This window comes from Nipponia nippon, unplaced genomic scaffold (assembly GCF_047370975.1).
Source record: "Nipponia nippon isolate SJK-2023a ecotype South Korea unplaced genomic scaffold, ASM4737097v1 scaffold_5, whole genome shotgun sequence".
NCBI classification, from domain to species: domain Eukaryota; kingdom Metazoa; phylum Chordata; class Aves; order Pelecaniformes; family Threskiornithidae; genus Nipponia; species Nipponia nippon.
Genome location: NW_028262369.1, coordinates 27550933 through 27564191, shown reverse-complemented (window position 1 = coordinate 27564191; position 13259 = coordinate 27550933). Strand labels below are relative to the sequence as shown.

Below are 13259 nucleotides of genomic sequence, written 5' to 3'. Positions count from 1 at the left end.
CTGAGTCTTACACCATATGAAGTTATTTCAGTTAATAAAGCACAGCAGCACATAACATGGTGTATTTATCTGCTCCACTCACAACTGCTCCTCCCAAGTTTCAAACTCTCTTGCTTCCTTCTGTTTCAGTTTCTAACATAAATTAGTAGCAAAGCAAAGAGTATCTGATGTATGATTAGCAAAGAAATGGATCAGAAGCAGAATTAGCAAAACCAAAGGACTTTTCAAACAAGATAAAAGTGCACAACAGAAGCACAGGATGCCATGTGTGAGCTAAGTAAAACACTTGGGACCAGCAGCTCCGTTTGGAAGGAGGAACATCTCAGCAACACAGCAAAGCCTGGACTGTGACAGAAGCAGAGAAGGACACATTAGGATGCCTAGGATACACTTTCGGGCTGCAGTGGCCCCTGACTATAAAATGCAAGGTGCTAAGCTGCTAGTGAAAGATATATCTATCCCCAAACAGGATTTCTATGTTTCCCACTTTGCCACTCATTAATATTTGCTGGGCAGCCAGAACAGCTCACCAGAAATCTAGGTTGACATCAGTATCTCCTGGTAAATGTTACGCTGTTCTGCAGATGGGAGAACCTGACCAGCAAGCCATTAGACCTCCCAGTTCTCCACACTGCAGGAGCAGGCTGCATTTTTGTCCAGTTTCTGGTGCTTGCCACCAGTATTTCCTTCTGTCAGCACCATACACGTCCGCAGAGTCCAGCACTGCTGCCCTCCGACATAACTACGCACAGCAGTTAAGTGGATCTCTGAGCACACTGCGGTTACACTGCAGCTTCAGCCCAATTTAACTACAGTAACCACATAAGAGGTCATTTTGGGGACCTGTTTATTAAAAGAAAAACAAACAAACAAACAAACCAGATTATGTTGTGGATAGGGAATAACGTCACCATTTTCCCTGTGCTGGAAGGAACATCACTCATTCGCCTTTCAAACAAATCAAAAGGTGCTTCAGAGATCCTCATACGACCTTCCCTCCACATGACTGAAAATAGCCCTTGCCAACAGAAATACAGAAAATCAGTGCTCAACATCTGGGAGCTTAGTTCACGCTGTTTAATGAATCAGGATGACATTAAATGGCTAGACAACAGAAAATAAATGACAAAGTCCCCACTGCTAACCTCATGGGTACTCCAGTTGTGCTACAGGGTACAAATTCTCACATCTGAAAACCAGTTTTTGTCATCTTGGGTTCCTGTTTTTATCTCTAAAATCAGCCATTCAGCCTACTCCTAAGCGTTGCATAAACATGACACTGCAGCAGACAACACAATGCATGAAAGTTATAAATGTGAATAAGCTCAACAAATAGTTCTATTTTCTCATTTGCCCAAAAACTTATGACACAGTTTAAGTACCTGCTCACTTAAGACAAATACTATGAGAACTCAAATTCCACCCACTGTATTATCTCGTAACTCATCACAGTGTAACCAAGCGTATTTAAATATAGAATATACCTAGTCATTATGTAGAAGATAACACGGTGAAAGAAAATCATAGTAAGGGTGATTCTGATAAGACAAGGACAAGCAGAAAATGTTTTGAGGCACATGAGCCTAAGACCTTCTGTAAAATGATTACTGGAAAGTACCAAATAATCTGTTCTGAATTTCTGCTGTAAAAAGCATTAAATGCAAAAGGTCAGGAAGTCAGCAACCCATTTGTCCTTTCAAAGCTTAACTGCCTTACTACATCAGCTGAAGAATTTCCTGTGAAGTTTTCCAGGTACAGTTTTTCTCCTCTTGGGCAGCTAGTTAACATTGGCCATTTGCTCTAGAAAAGGTCCAAACCTTTGAACTATGAGCAGGTCTCAACTAACACAAATACACTCAACCCTGCTCCTGGATACAGTCTGGTACCTCTGAATGCAATATTGTAACTTTTTTCATTTTACTGTAATGCACCAAACAAGGGCAAATGCTCCACGTACCTAGTAACTCTGAAAAGACGTAGCATGAAAGATACTACACCTTGCAGTGAGATACTGTAAGCAAGAATAACTCCAGCAGTAACAGCTTAGACTGAAGTTGAATTTGGCCTTCACTGTAACGTAGAGTTACAATGAGATAACAATGGGATTGAGGTGATTAACCATAAACAGAAATAAACCTTCCATGTCAACTGTTGAACCGCAAATAAAGGAATGCCCTGCTCAGCAAGCTTAGGCTGTTAAATAAATTCAATAGTGAGTGGGATAAAAATAAAACCCTGGGTGGTTAGTTAAGTTTTTATTTCTCTCCCTTGTATCACTCTTGCAAATCTAATCTTAAAGACCATTCAGAGTGGCATGAGCACCAAGTTCTTCCCAAAGCAAGAGTATTATTACTCGAGATATAACCAAGACCTTTGAATTTAATTACAGACACTGTTATTGTATCTCTTCTCCCGTCAAATATTCTGCATTGTGTTTTAACATCAGAAGTAGTGCTTTACATCCACTCACCCCTGATGATTTTAATTCCTGGGACCCAGGAAGTCCTCAATGCTGCAAATAAGATGTAATCCTTGCCTCTCTTACAAGGACCAACCTGTTCGTTCTTTTCACTATCATGACTCTCTCCATTTTAGTTCGTTGTCTAAACAGCAAATCAGAGGACTTCACAACAGCTGTGAATCTACTGAGGAGAATCAGGCCCATTAGATCTTTAGAGATATCCATTGCTATTGCATCTATATATTAAATTACAGAACTCTTATTATCTCTCTTTTTAGAAACAAGTTTTGTGCAAGCATTCAAGTTTAAAGTCAGTGCTTATATGGAACTTAGCAAAAACATGATGGGAATGGGATGCCAGGGGAATAGATGATTCTCTCATCTGAAACACATAATTAGCTTTTGGTTAAGTGTGCAATTAACATTAACATTTACAATCAAGTATGATGGTGTTCTAATTTTACCTCCTTTAAATGAAAGAATTAACTTAGTTATCCGTGTTACTTCTTTGAATCCCTTCCCTATGAGGCGAACTGCACAGAAACATCCTGTCATCCAGGCAACAACTGATATAAAAAGCTTTTAAAAACACTGCATATTTGTCTTCTGGATGGCTATGCAGCTTATTTTGGTTTACACTTTTTTTTATTTTGTAATGGTAACTGCCACTCAGCATAATTAGGAGTTGTTATATTTCAGTTTGTAAAGATCCTTCCCATAAAAGCAGAGTGATGTTGCTTTGCACCCTCTTCCCAGCTGTGCCTTTAAGCTGTAACATGTTTCAGACATCCACTACAGCTAATCTCAGACCCCTACAGGTTTCAGCAGTTAAGCCATGGAAACATTTTTGTTCATGGGAAAGAAAAAGCTATACTCATCCTAGCAGTTTAAATCTGATAAGCAGCACCTTAAAAGAAAAATCATGCTGCAGTCTAAATATGCTGTCTCCATCTGAACATCACATCCTTTTTGCCTTTTAACCTGAAGTTAAATTTAACCTCTAGTTGCCTTTAAAAAAGGGGGTTAAAAGTAGTTTCAACTGTAACATCAGCTGCCAAACCATGTATTTAATTATGTTTATTATTAATCATATATATGTTTATAGTATGTGCCACAAAAATGAGGCTCCACTGTGTCGGGTGCTGTACAAAAGTGTAATGAAAGTGTAATGAATTTCCTCACACAAAGCACATATTGTGTGGTGTGAAAAGCGTTGTGGTGTGCAAGTGTTTTGGGCTAAACACTGCCAATGATTTTCCATCAGTAAATTTGTGTTACAATCCAAAGACCTCATGGAATTAACCCAGACTAGGCCGGTCTGAAGAACCAGAGTTTGCCTCTCAGCAGTTAACCTCAATGCTGTGTTGGTCAGGAGTTTGACGTTATTACCATGTACCACCATTATTACTTATCACCAAGAGACACACAAACACACAGAAAAAGGAAAAAAAAGAAATCTCACATTCCTCTCACCTAAAACCAAAATCACTTTTTTTCATTCACCCTGCTTCCATCTGGATCTGCACAAAGCGGCCTTCTCTAGCTGCTAGGCAACGTGAACGCTGGATTGAGTATTAACTGTACGCATTTGCTAAGAATATAACAACATTACCTTTGAGATTTATTTATAATAAAAAACATAGCTAGCTGAAAATATAACAACTTTCCTTCAGTAATCAGTAATTAGCAACTCTGGGAATACAAAACAAAGTAGTATTAGAGATGGCAGTGGCTAAAAAAAAATCTAATCCAAGAATTACATTTATGTAGATATCAGAATATCTACATAATATATTAATAGATTTACACATAAGTAATATTTTAAATTAGAAATGTTTAAGTTACCAAACCTCATCCAACTACAAAACGAACTTTCTCAGTAAAGGTCATTTATTCGATTTACAGAAAACGACCATTCCTAAACAAGACAGAAAAGACTTGAAATTAAAACACAGTCAACTGGATCTTGGAGTTCTTTAACAAAGGAAAAAAAAAACGCAAAACATTATTTCACATAACCCCTCTCCAGACCATTTTACTGTTTTGTTCTCTAGCAGCAGAGCTATCATTCTACCTTAAGAACACCATGAACATCTTTGCTGTGTCCCATTCCTCTGAAACTCAAGGGATACTCGTTTCAAGTCTTTTCCGAGTAGATCATTTCCCAGACTGCTAGGTCACTAGCATAACTGATAGAAATCTTACTAAAATATCAGTTCGGGTGATTGAGGTGTTTATGTCAACAAAGCAAGAGGCCCACTAATGACATCAAAACTGAACAGAGCAGCACTCTTTTTTGATCATTACACCGGACAGCTTGTCAAATCTTGATTCACAAAATAGAGACTTCCTCAAATTCAGCACAAACACAAAAGCTGGATCTCTAGCTTAAAAATGCTCATGAAATTCTACTGGAGATATTAACCGTGAGACGTGCCAGAAAGACATTTACTGACACAGCAACACGCTGTTAGTCTTCACGTGCAACTGCTTGGCACTTGAAGCGGTGCGAATTTTTCTTAGTTTTAAGAAAACCCAAGGAGCTCTTTGTAGCTGGGGTCCTACACCCAAATATTCTGCTCCTTTGTTCAATGCAGGCAAAAGTCAGTGTAGAAAGTCTCAATGATCACTGATCTCTCTGGATCACAGCACAGCAGTAACTTCCCCCATGCCTTGAGATTTGTAGGGCACAAACCAAGGTTATTTGTGCACAGCCCTTGAGCACCTCCAGTCTGCCACAGCTGCATACACTTAAGAGCTCCACAAGCACCCATGAACTGAAAGACACCTGGCTCCACAGAGCAGAGAACATTAGAGGTTCCTAGAAGTGTGCCTCTCTGGATTTTATAAAGACATTTAAAGTGGTTAATTTAAACACTTGTACTTTCTCCTTCTTCACTTAGCTTCATATTAGTTTCACATTAAACCTGATTCATGTTAAGACTTAACATCAAGCTTAGGGGGAGCATAATTTAAAAAAATGTAAACATAACTGGAAAGTTGTAAGTAAAAGCAAAGTGTTCAATGGAGCCACAGGATCCCACACTCACAGAAACTCAAGAGCAGCTGTAAATCATTTTAAAAAGTACATGGAAGACAGGTTGGTAAGAAAACTCTTCCTTCCTACACATAGGAACACATAGTTTTGGTATGCTAATGGCCCCCACTACTACTACGTGTACCCTGAGGAATACATTGAAATTACAAGTTTAGTGTCAAGACAGGCAGGAGGTAAACAAGTTCAAATATTGTGGTTTTTAGAGAGGTACACACTTAATGTTTTTGTAAAGGTCCTTAAATCATGACTCACATCAGGGATCCATGCAAGGGGCACAGAAAGAGAGAAGAAAGTACACCAGTCACTCTGGAAACTGTCACACACTTACATGAACCTTTTATTGGAAACAGACTTTAAATCAACAGTGTTGTTGGTAACTCTGATATTGCAAGTCCTATTGATAGCACCCTCTGAGGAGTCCACCTGACATCTCTTTTCATAAGAAGTTTAAGGTTATTAAAGCCTTTTCCCGCCCAAAGCCTTCAAACAGATTTAATAAAGATTATTACTCAATTCATTTTAATCCCACTATCTTTGGAAAAAACCCAAATATTTCATGGTGCTTTCTGTCTTGCTTTTATACAACTTATTATGGAATTTCATGTTCCAAGATTAAGACAAACTGGATGGAAATAATCTCTAGTTGCTTACAGGGCCTAAAGTACAAACATTCTTATTACCTAAACCCTAAATTAAATTGAACAGTTTCATGTCAGGTTATCTACATTAATTTCAATGCCATGATTTTGCAATATGAAAAGGATCTTTTATTAAATAATTTGTTGTACCTTGTACCCAGCAACACAGAAATAAAGTGAATCATACTGTTGCAGGGGGAAGGGGAAAAAAAAAAGTGCCTCATTTTAGATTCTATTTTATTGTGACTATTCAAGATCATCACAATAAATAAAAAAACCCCAATGTGATTACTATAATATTACATTTAAATGCAATAATTAAAGATTAATTATAAATCAAGGGTATGTAGATCAGTTAGAAGACTATGCTCATAGCTGGGCAGGGTTTGGGTAGAAATGCTATACAGTTTCAATTCATCTTCAAGCCTGAACTTTAAGCTTAACTTGTGGGAGAAACCACTATGTACACAGCTACTTCAAGTTAGTGAGCTAACTCCTTTGAAATTGTTTCAGAGACTATTAGCCTCATATCTTCTATTTGAGATCTTCTCTTTTCATGCAAAGCAGAAGAGAAGAATCTTACAAACTGGAATTCCAGCTGGAGCCTGACGGTACTTTAAAACACAGCAATCTGAGCCTAGGTTTTTTTAAACATGCTGAGTAATTCACTGGGACGCAGAGGGTTTAAGCACCACAAGGATAAATTGCATTCGCACTGTAGGATTTAAGTAATTTGCAAACAAGTAGAATAAAAGAAGACACTTGCTTTCCATAAAAAGGAACATCATGAGCTACTGACACAATTGCTTCCAGCTCAGGAACTTTTTTTAACTGGGCTAGGATGCTGTAATTCAAAAAGGCTGCAAAGGTCCCACGACTGGGTGTTTGAGCAGAGGGAGCCTCCAGCTTACCCGCACAAGTTCTCTTCCCATTTGATTTACCAAGAAGCCATGTCAGCAAAGGTGGTTTGAAGCATACCTCTGTCTTCCCCCTGAGGAATCCTGGGTGGATGAAGTGAGCTGGCTTGGCGCTGCTGAGCCGGCACATGAGTTGCAGGAAGATACAAGTATCTTATTTGGAGGACACATAGTAGAAACTATGCCTAGAGCTCACTCATTCAGTGCTCACTGAATTTCTTCACCTACTAGTGCTCACTCAAAAAGTGCTACTAAAGGGCTCCAGACCTGCTCTGGGTTTGTGGCAGTTTGATAGGACACTGACTCCTGAGAATGTAGAGCAGCTGCTTAAGACCAGGAGTCTCACCAGTTGAGTGAGGCAGCAATACAAAGGTAACTTGCTCAGCTATACTGCAGGGATACAAATGATACAGCCACACAAAACTTACGAACAATCAAAATCTATATGAATTCAAAAATTTACTTCCAAACAAGCTATTTTTTACCATCATATATTTGCTGGGATTTATATAAAGCGTTTTTGAAAATGCTGGCACTTACCCAAATCTGCAGTTTCACCCGCTTGTCATTCCTATAAACTGTTTTCACTTTGAAGTCAATTCCTACTGTGCTAACGAAGGCTGGTGTGAAAGTGTCATCAGCATATCTGAAGAGGAAGGATGTTTTGCCCACGCTGCTGTTGCCAATGATCAGGAGTTTGAACATGTAATCAAAATTTTGATCTGAAGTATCTTTCTGCCTGTATCTGGCATCTGTTACTGAAGCCATCTAAGAAAATGACAAACATTGAAAAAGAACAGATTTAAGAGCAGTTCAGCATTTGTTTTCCTTAACTGTGTACCATATGTTTAGCTTATCTCTTTTCTTTCTAATATTATAACCACTATAACTGCTGAATAAAGAGGAACACACCGTGAAATCTTCTTTTAAATCCTGGCTTTAAATTTCTATTATCTACTTGTAGTGGTAAGATTTCCAAACCCAAGAAATACACCTGTTGCACTGCTTTGTGTTTAAAAGAATAACAGATGGCTATTGCAGATTGTTCAAATACTAGTGGGACAACAGCATTCTTTACTGCTGTGGCAGGGTGCCACTTCTGTTGCTCCAATAAACTGGAGTACTGCAACCAGGAACTAAAATCTTTTGACAGTGCATCCAACTATGCAATTCATTAAGCAGCCTCCAAGGCAGGTAAACCTAAATAATTCCTTTTATGACTAGTAGGGAAAATCTGCATTTCTAGCACATGCATCACCACCATTTTATCCTTAGAAAAGTTCTATCCTCAACATTTACAGAAGGGAAAAGAAAAGATCAACAGGAGAAGATGAAACACCAGGAATTTCAGCTGAAAACTTTGAATCCATCCAACACCTATCTACTCTCAAGACTGCAACTAAAATAAACAGCACCTGCATAAAACATGAGGGCTCAGTGGGGCTGCAGGCAGCATTTGGAATGAATAACATCACTTTTTATCACAGGGACATGAGAATTGGGGAAGTTAGTGGGGTGGGGAGGGGGGAAGATGCAGCCTCAGAGATCCCTCCTTCTCTTGTGACCCTGAACTGGATTCAGAAACCAAAAAACAACAGCAGAATCTGAAATATCAAGGCGGGTGGAACTCACTGAGCAGCCCTGGCAGCTCAGACACTCCGTGGGAGAAGGCAAGGCCCTGACTTTTCATCTCTGTTTGTACAGAGCGGAAGACAACTACACAGGCCAAATTACTACAGAGAGGAGCAAAAGGAAACTTTACCTTTTACCAGATATACCACACTTTTAATCTCTAATGCTATTTCAAAATCTACCCCACGACAAACAAGCAAAGGTTTCAGCTTCTTATAACCAGTCAGGGGGTTGTGCAAACTGGGGCAATGACAGCACAGGTCTGATTAGCAGCTAACTCATCTGAACTAGGACATGTGCTACTTGTGTGCAGTGTCAGAAAGCACTGAGTAGAGACCGAAGTCTCTTCTTCCCCCAGCATCCAAAGAAATAAGTTAATTTTCCCCTCAACTCAGATTTGTGGGAATCTTCGGGAACAAAACTGCCACCAGTGTCTACTCTCACCATGTTCCCAAATACTTGCCTTCTTAGCAAGTCTCACCTGCACACAGGACTTCACTCATTCACTCACTGAAAACAAAACGATAAAAAACAAACAGTTCAAAACTCACCGTTGTTAAACAGCTATAAACCAAAATGCTGTCCACAGGCAATTTAAATTGGGATGACAATTTAACCTAAATTCCCAACAGAGGGGAAACAAACCAAAACCAACCCAGTTTAAACTTCAGTAAAATATGCATGACCGTTTATCTCCGACTAAACACATGCGACTTTCTCACATAGAAAAGGGCTGGTGCAGCAGACATTTTGTTCACAGATTGCATTAACAAGGGACAGTTTCTGAAGAACTTTATCTGTCACTCAACAGTCAACAGCTGCACTGAATGCAGAAAAATCTTCCCACAAGTGATCCTCTGTAGGATACAACACAATTCTGACACACACTCTTCAGAACTTCAGCTGCTATTCGTAAGACTACAGTCCTTTGCAAGCACTCCAGAAAACCCAAGTACAAATTTTCTTCTCACCAGTGTATCAGAAAAGGGCTCTTCTACTCATGCCTTGCGGTTCTTAACAGGAATTTCTAAAACGAAGAATTCAACATCCAACTGACTTACACACACACACACTCAGGCCAACGCACTCACTGCCTCAGTTCAAGCGTTAGAAATCTCAGCTGCAAAAAATTATGAATCCAGATGATTAGTTGATTTGTACCATCACCAAGCTGGAAGACAGTAAGAAGTTCTCTGAGTAATTTATCTTCCTCATACACATTCGTAACTTCCACAAATGCCCCTGAGAACACATGTGCACTTACTAAAGGAGAAAAAAAAAACCCAAAACTCTACTTCCCCATGCCACTCACAGAGACTTGAAAAAAGTGAGATGCCCTCATCACTTGAAGCCTACTCATTTAAAGATTCAGAGGCAGACCTTTAACAAAGAAATATTCCACTAATCATACAGGAATCAATATCTTCTTTCTACCCCTGCCTTTGCAGAATCCATCCGCACGCTCCAAGCTGATCTTTTAAATGAAACATCACTGCTTCTATTAACCCCCCTAGATTGCTATAATCAAAAGTGTACCTGGCTACAAATGCGACTTTCTCAGTTAAAAAAGCAATTACAGAATGCGGCCAGCTAGAGCAGCTTTGTTAGAAGCACAATGCAGAAAATAAGATCAAATGATACTTGCACAGAACATGGGGCTGTTGTCATAGAAGCACAACACTCGCTGGCCCGCACGTGCCACTGTGCTACACTGAAGATGCTGCAGGCCGGCTCCTTGAATCATTAGAGGCGGCACTGAAGCACAAAAATTTCAAAGAAAATTCCATCCCCTTGCTTAAATTTGACTTTTCTCTTTCCCCTCCTCTGGTCAATAGACTGAAACTGAAAGGACTTTAGTACTAATTACTGATTACTCCTCTGATTGCAGACCATTACTGAAGCTGTACTCTGAAACCGTTCACAGGGCTGTCCCTGAATTTGTGCTTGAATCCTGAAGCCTGGAACCAGCAGACCTTTCTCCCAGTTCTCCGCCCTTGAATTCCTCTTCCCCATTTGTCTCACCCCTGCTCCAAGTGCTCCCTAGTTATGCCAGTCCTGAGGACCGCGCAGAGAGCTGGTTTAGAGAACAGAGAGATCCCAGTTAAAAATAAATCCTCCTACAACTTCTCCTGTTTTGGAGGGCTGTTTTTAAAGTTGGTTCAGTTCCTGATCCAGCACAGCTGAGGGAGCCAAGCGGAGGGGACCAAGCGGTAGGAAGCGGTGGCAGTTGCTATGCTACTGAGGGAAAGGTCCACAAAATAGCATCTCTTGCAGGCCCTCCCCACCTGGCGGAGATTCAGGATCAGCAGCGGAGGGAAAAGGTGACGATGCGCCCGTGTCAGGCAGCTCCTGTCCAACTTGTCAGAACAGCTCACACAGCCATCGCTCCCAGAGGATCTTATTCCCTCCTTGGTGAAAGGACGTTTAGTTGGCGGTGTAACCCCCTGCTCCCTGGGCACACAACTACACACGCTCTTTGCTTAGGATGACTCCAAATACAGCAGCATCTCTGCTGTTTTACAAGCACATGCAGACTAACCAGGGTTTTGTTACAGAAGACCAAGTCAAATATGACTGGCATGCAGAGCACAAAAGAGAGGCTCATGACTGTTTCCATTTTGACTGCCTTGGAATAATCCTCAAGAAAATATCTATACGGGAAAGATTTAGCTACATTACAGAAAACATATTACACAAGAAAAGAAAAAGCTGCCAATCAGATCATCCTTGAGAACACTTCAGTACAAGACCTTGCATCTTTTAGTTCTTTGCCTAGGTATCCCACTTCTTTGTAGCTAAGAGTATACTAATATTGACAACCTGTTTTCCCCACATGCGTTAGCAATGGGAACAAGGTCTCAAACACATCCGCTTCCAGCTAGTTTTGCGAGAATAGGCAGTTATGTAGCTATGAGATACCTTATTATTTCCCTGTTGAGGAAAAAGCCTGCAGCGTGAGCTCACCTTTTATTACACAGAGAAACCACATAGGAGGAGGATGCTACAAATGCTCTAAAGCAATAAAGTCTTAATCAGAGCTTATTAGCCACCTAAGAATACGTACCTCAGTCAAGGTGTCTCTCTTGCCTTTATTTTCTATTTTGGTCTAATGAAGTTTAAAAAAAAGAAGTCTATCACCATAAGACACCTCCATGGGAAACCAGACTTCACTGCTTTCAGTACTCACTGAAATGTGTCATATAGATGGCACCACACAGCTGTGCTCTTTAATTTGTGACCAGCATCACGGTGAAGAATCAAACTGTTCCGTAGCGCAACATGAATCATCAAAGTGTTAACTGGTCTTACCAATCACTAAAAGTGGTCACTGCTGACCCAGTTCTGCAGTATTTACTGCCTACGGCCAACTTCAGTGAAAAGCAGTACGTGAACTGTCTAAAGCTGATGGTGTTGGCTAGAAATTAACTGGTATATCTTGCCATCCATTTATTTCCAGAAAATAACTAATGTTCAATTCAAGTGTTTCCAGACTTTATCATTTTGGCTACAAACTAATGGAGGGCTGTTCTTTGTTCACTCACAGACAAGAAACAAGAAATCTGATCATTAACTTGGAAGTTTAGGCATCTCTATATTAGCAACCACATTGGTCTGTTCACAGACATGGACGTTTCCACATTCCACTCTCTCTCACAACATTGCAAGGAAAAAGTTTGAATTGCCTTTGGAAAAGGGTCTCCTTGTCTGCTATCAGTCACCTCAGTTAACCATGAAACGTGGTCACACTGATGGAACTTACACTTCAAACTACACACAAAGGCATATCTGCGATTTCAACTTGTTATGAACCTGTGTATTCTGTATACTACAAGTTCTGTGCATTTCTAACAGTAAAAACATCTTTTAATATTTGTCACTGCTTTATTTTTAAAGCCAAAACTGAAATTTACTACTTATGTTTTGTGTTATATAGGACAAGTAACAATTTAAATGTGACCGTTTAACTGTTTCATCATCATCCGCTAGCACACACACGTTTCTTTTATTAGGCAGATGAGAAGATGGGGGTCAAAACACGCCTCTATATTTCTGAGTCAGAGATCTTATGACAGCATGCTACTCCAGGCCGGGTCCAGCCTCATTTTGGGTGTGTTCAGCAACTAAGCCTCTGCTGTTTCTCCTGACATGCTATTTTACTGCCTTACAGAGCTACCAGTGTTAAACCATTCCTTTATTTCAGAGTCCAAACTTCCTTTATCTTACTTCCATTTTATTGTTCCTGAGTTCCAGTGCTCAAGATCAGCCAACAGAGAAAACCTGAGAATGAAGTTAACGACTATCAGTCTGGAAGGAATAACTGGTAACAGCAGGCAACATGAGAAGGGGCAGAGTCACAAACACAGCTGTACCTGTTAGACTCCTAGCTATCCACAGGCACTGAGGAGCGTGGAAGGAAGAAAAGAGAGTACTAGATACACTCATTTAGTAAAAGCAGAAATAATGAGGCTAAATAAAGGCAGAAGTTAAAAAAAAAACCCAACACATACATAGTGCTAAAGTCAATACATTGTGCTAAACTCGAATAGATCACA

At 40.0% G+C, this 13259-nt stretch overlaps 1 protein-coding gene across 5 annotated transcripts in view; it reads right to left on the bottom strand.

The window, feature by feature from the left end:
* Positions 1-13259, bottom strand: part of RAB3B (RAB3B, member RAS oncogene family) — a 59659-nt gene that overhangs the window by 40505 nt on the left and 5895 nt on the right. For all 5 annotated transcript variants that reach the window (XR_015699039.1, XM_087733465.1, XM_087733463.1 and 2 more), the window contains one exon: positions 7615-7842. Coding sequence is in view for 4 of the 5 variants with exons in the window: in XM_087733465.1 (XP_087589591.1) it covers positions 7615-7842 (228 nt within the window). In the remaining variant the exon portion in view is untranslated. The remainder of the gene's footprint in view (positions 1-7614; positions 7843-13259) is intronic.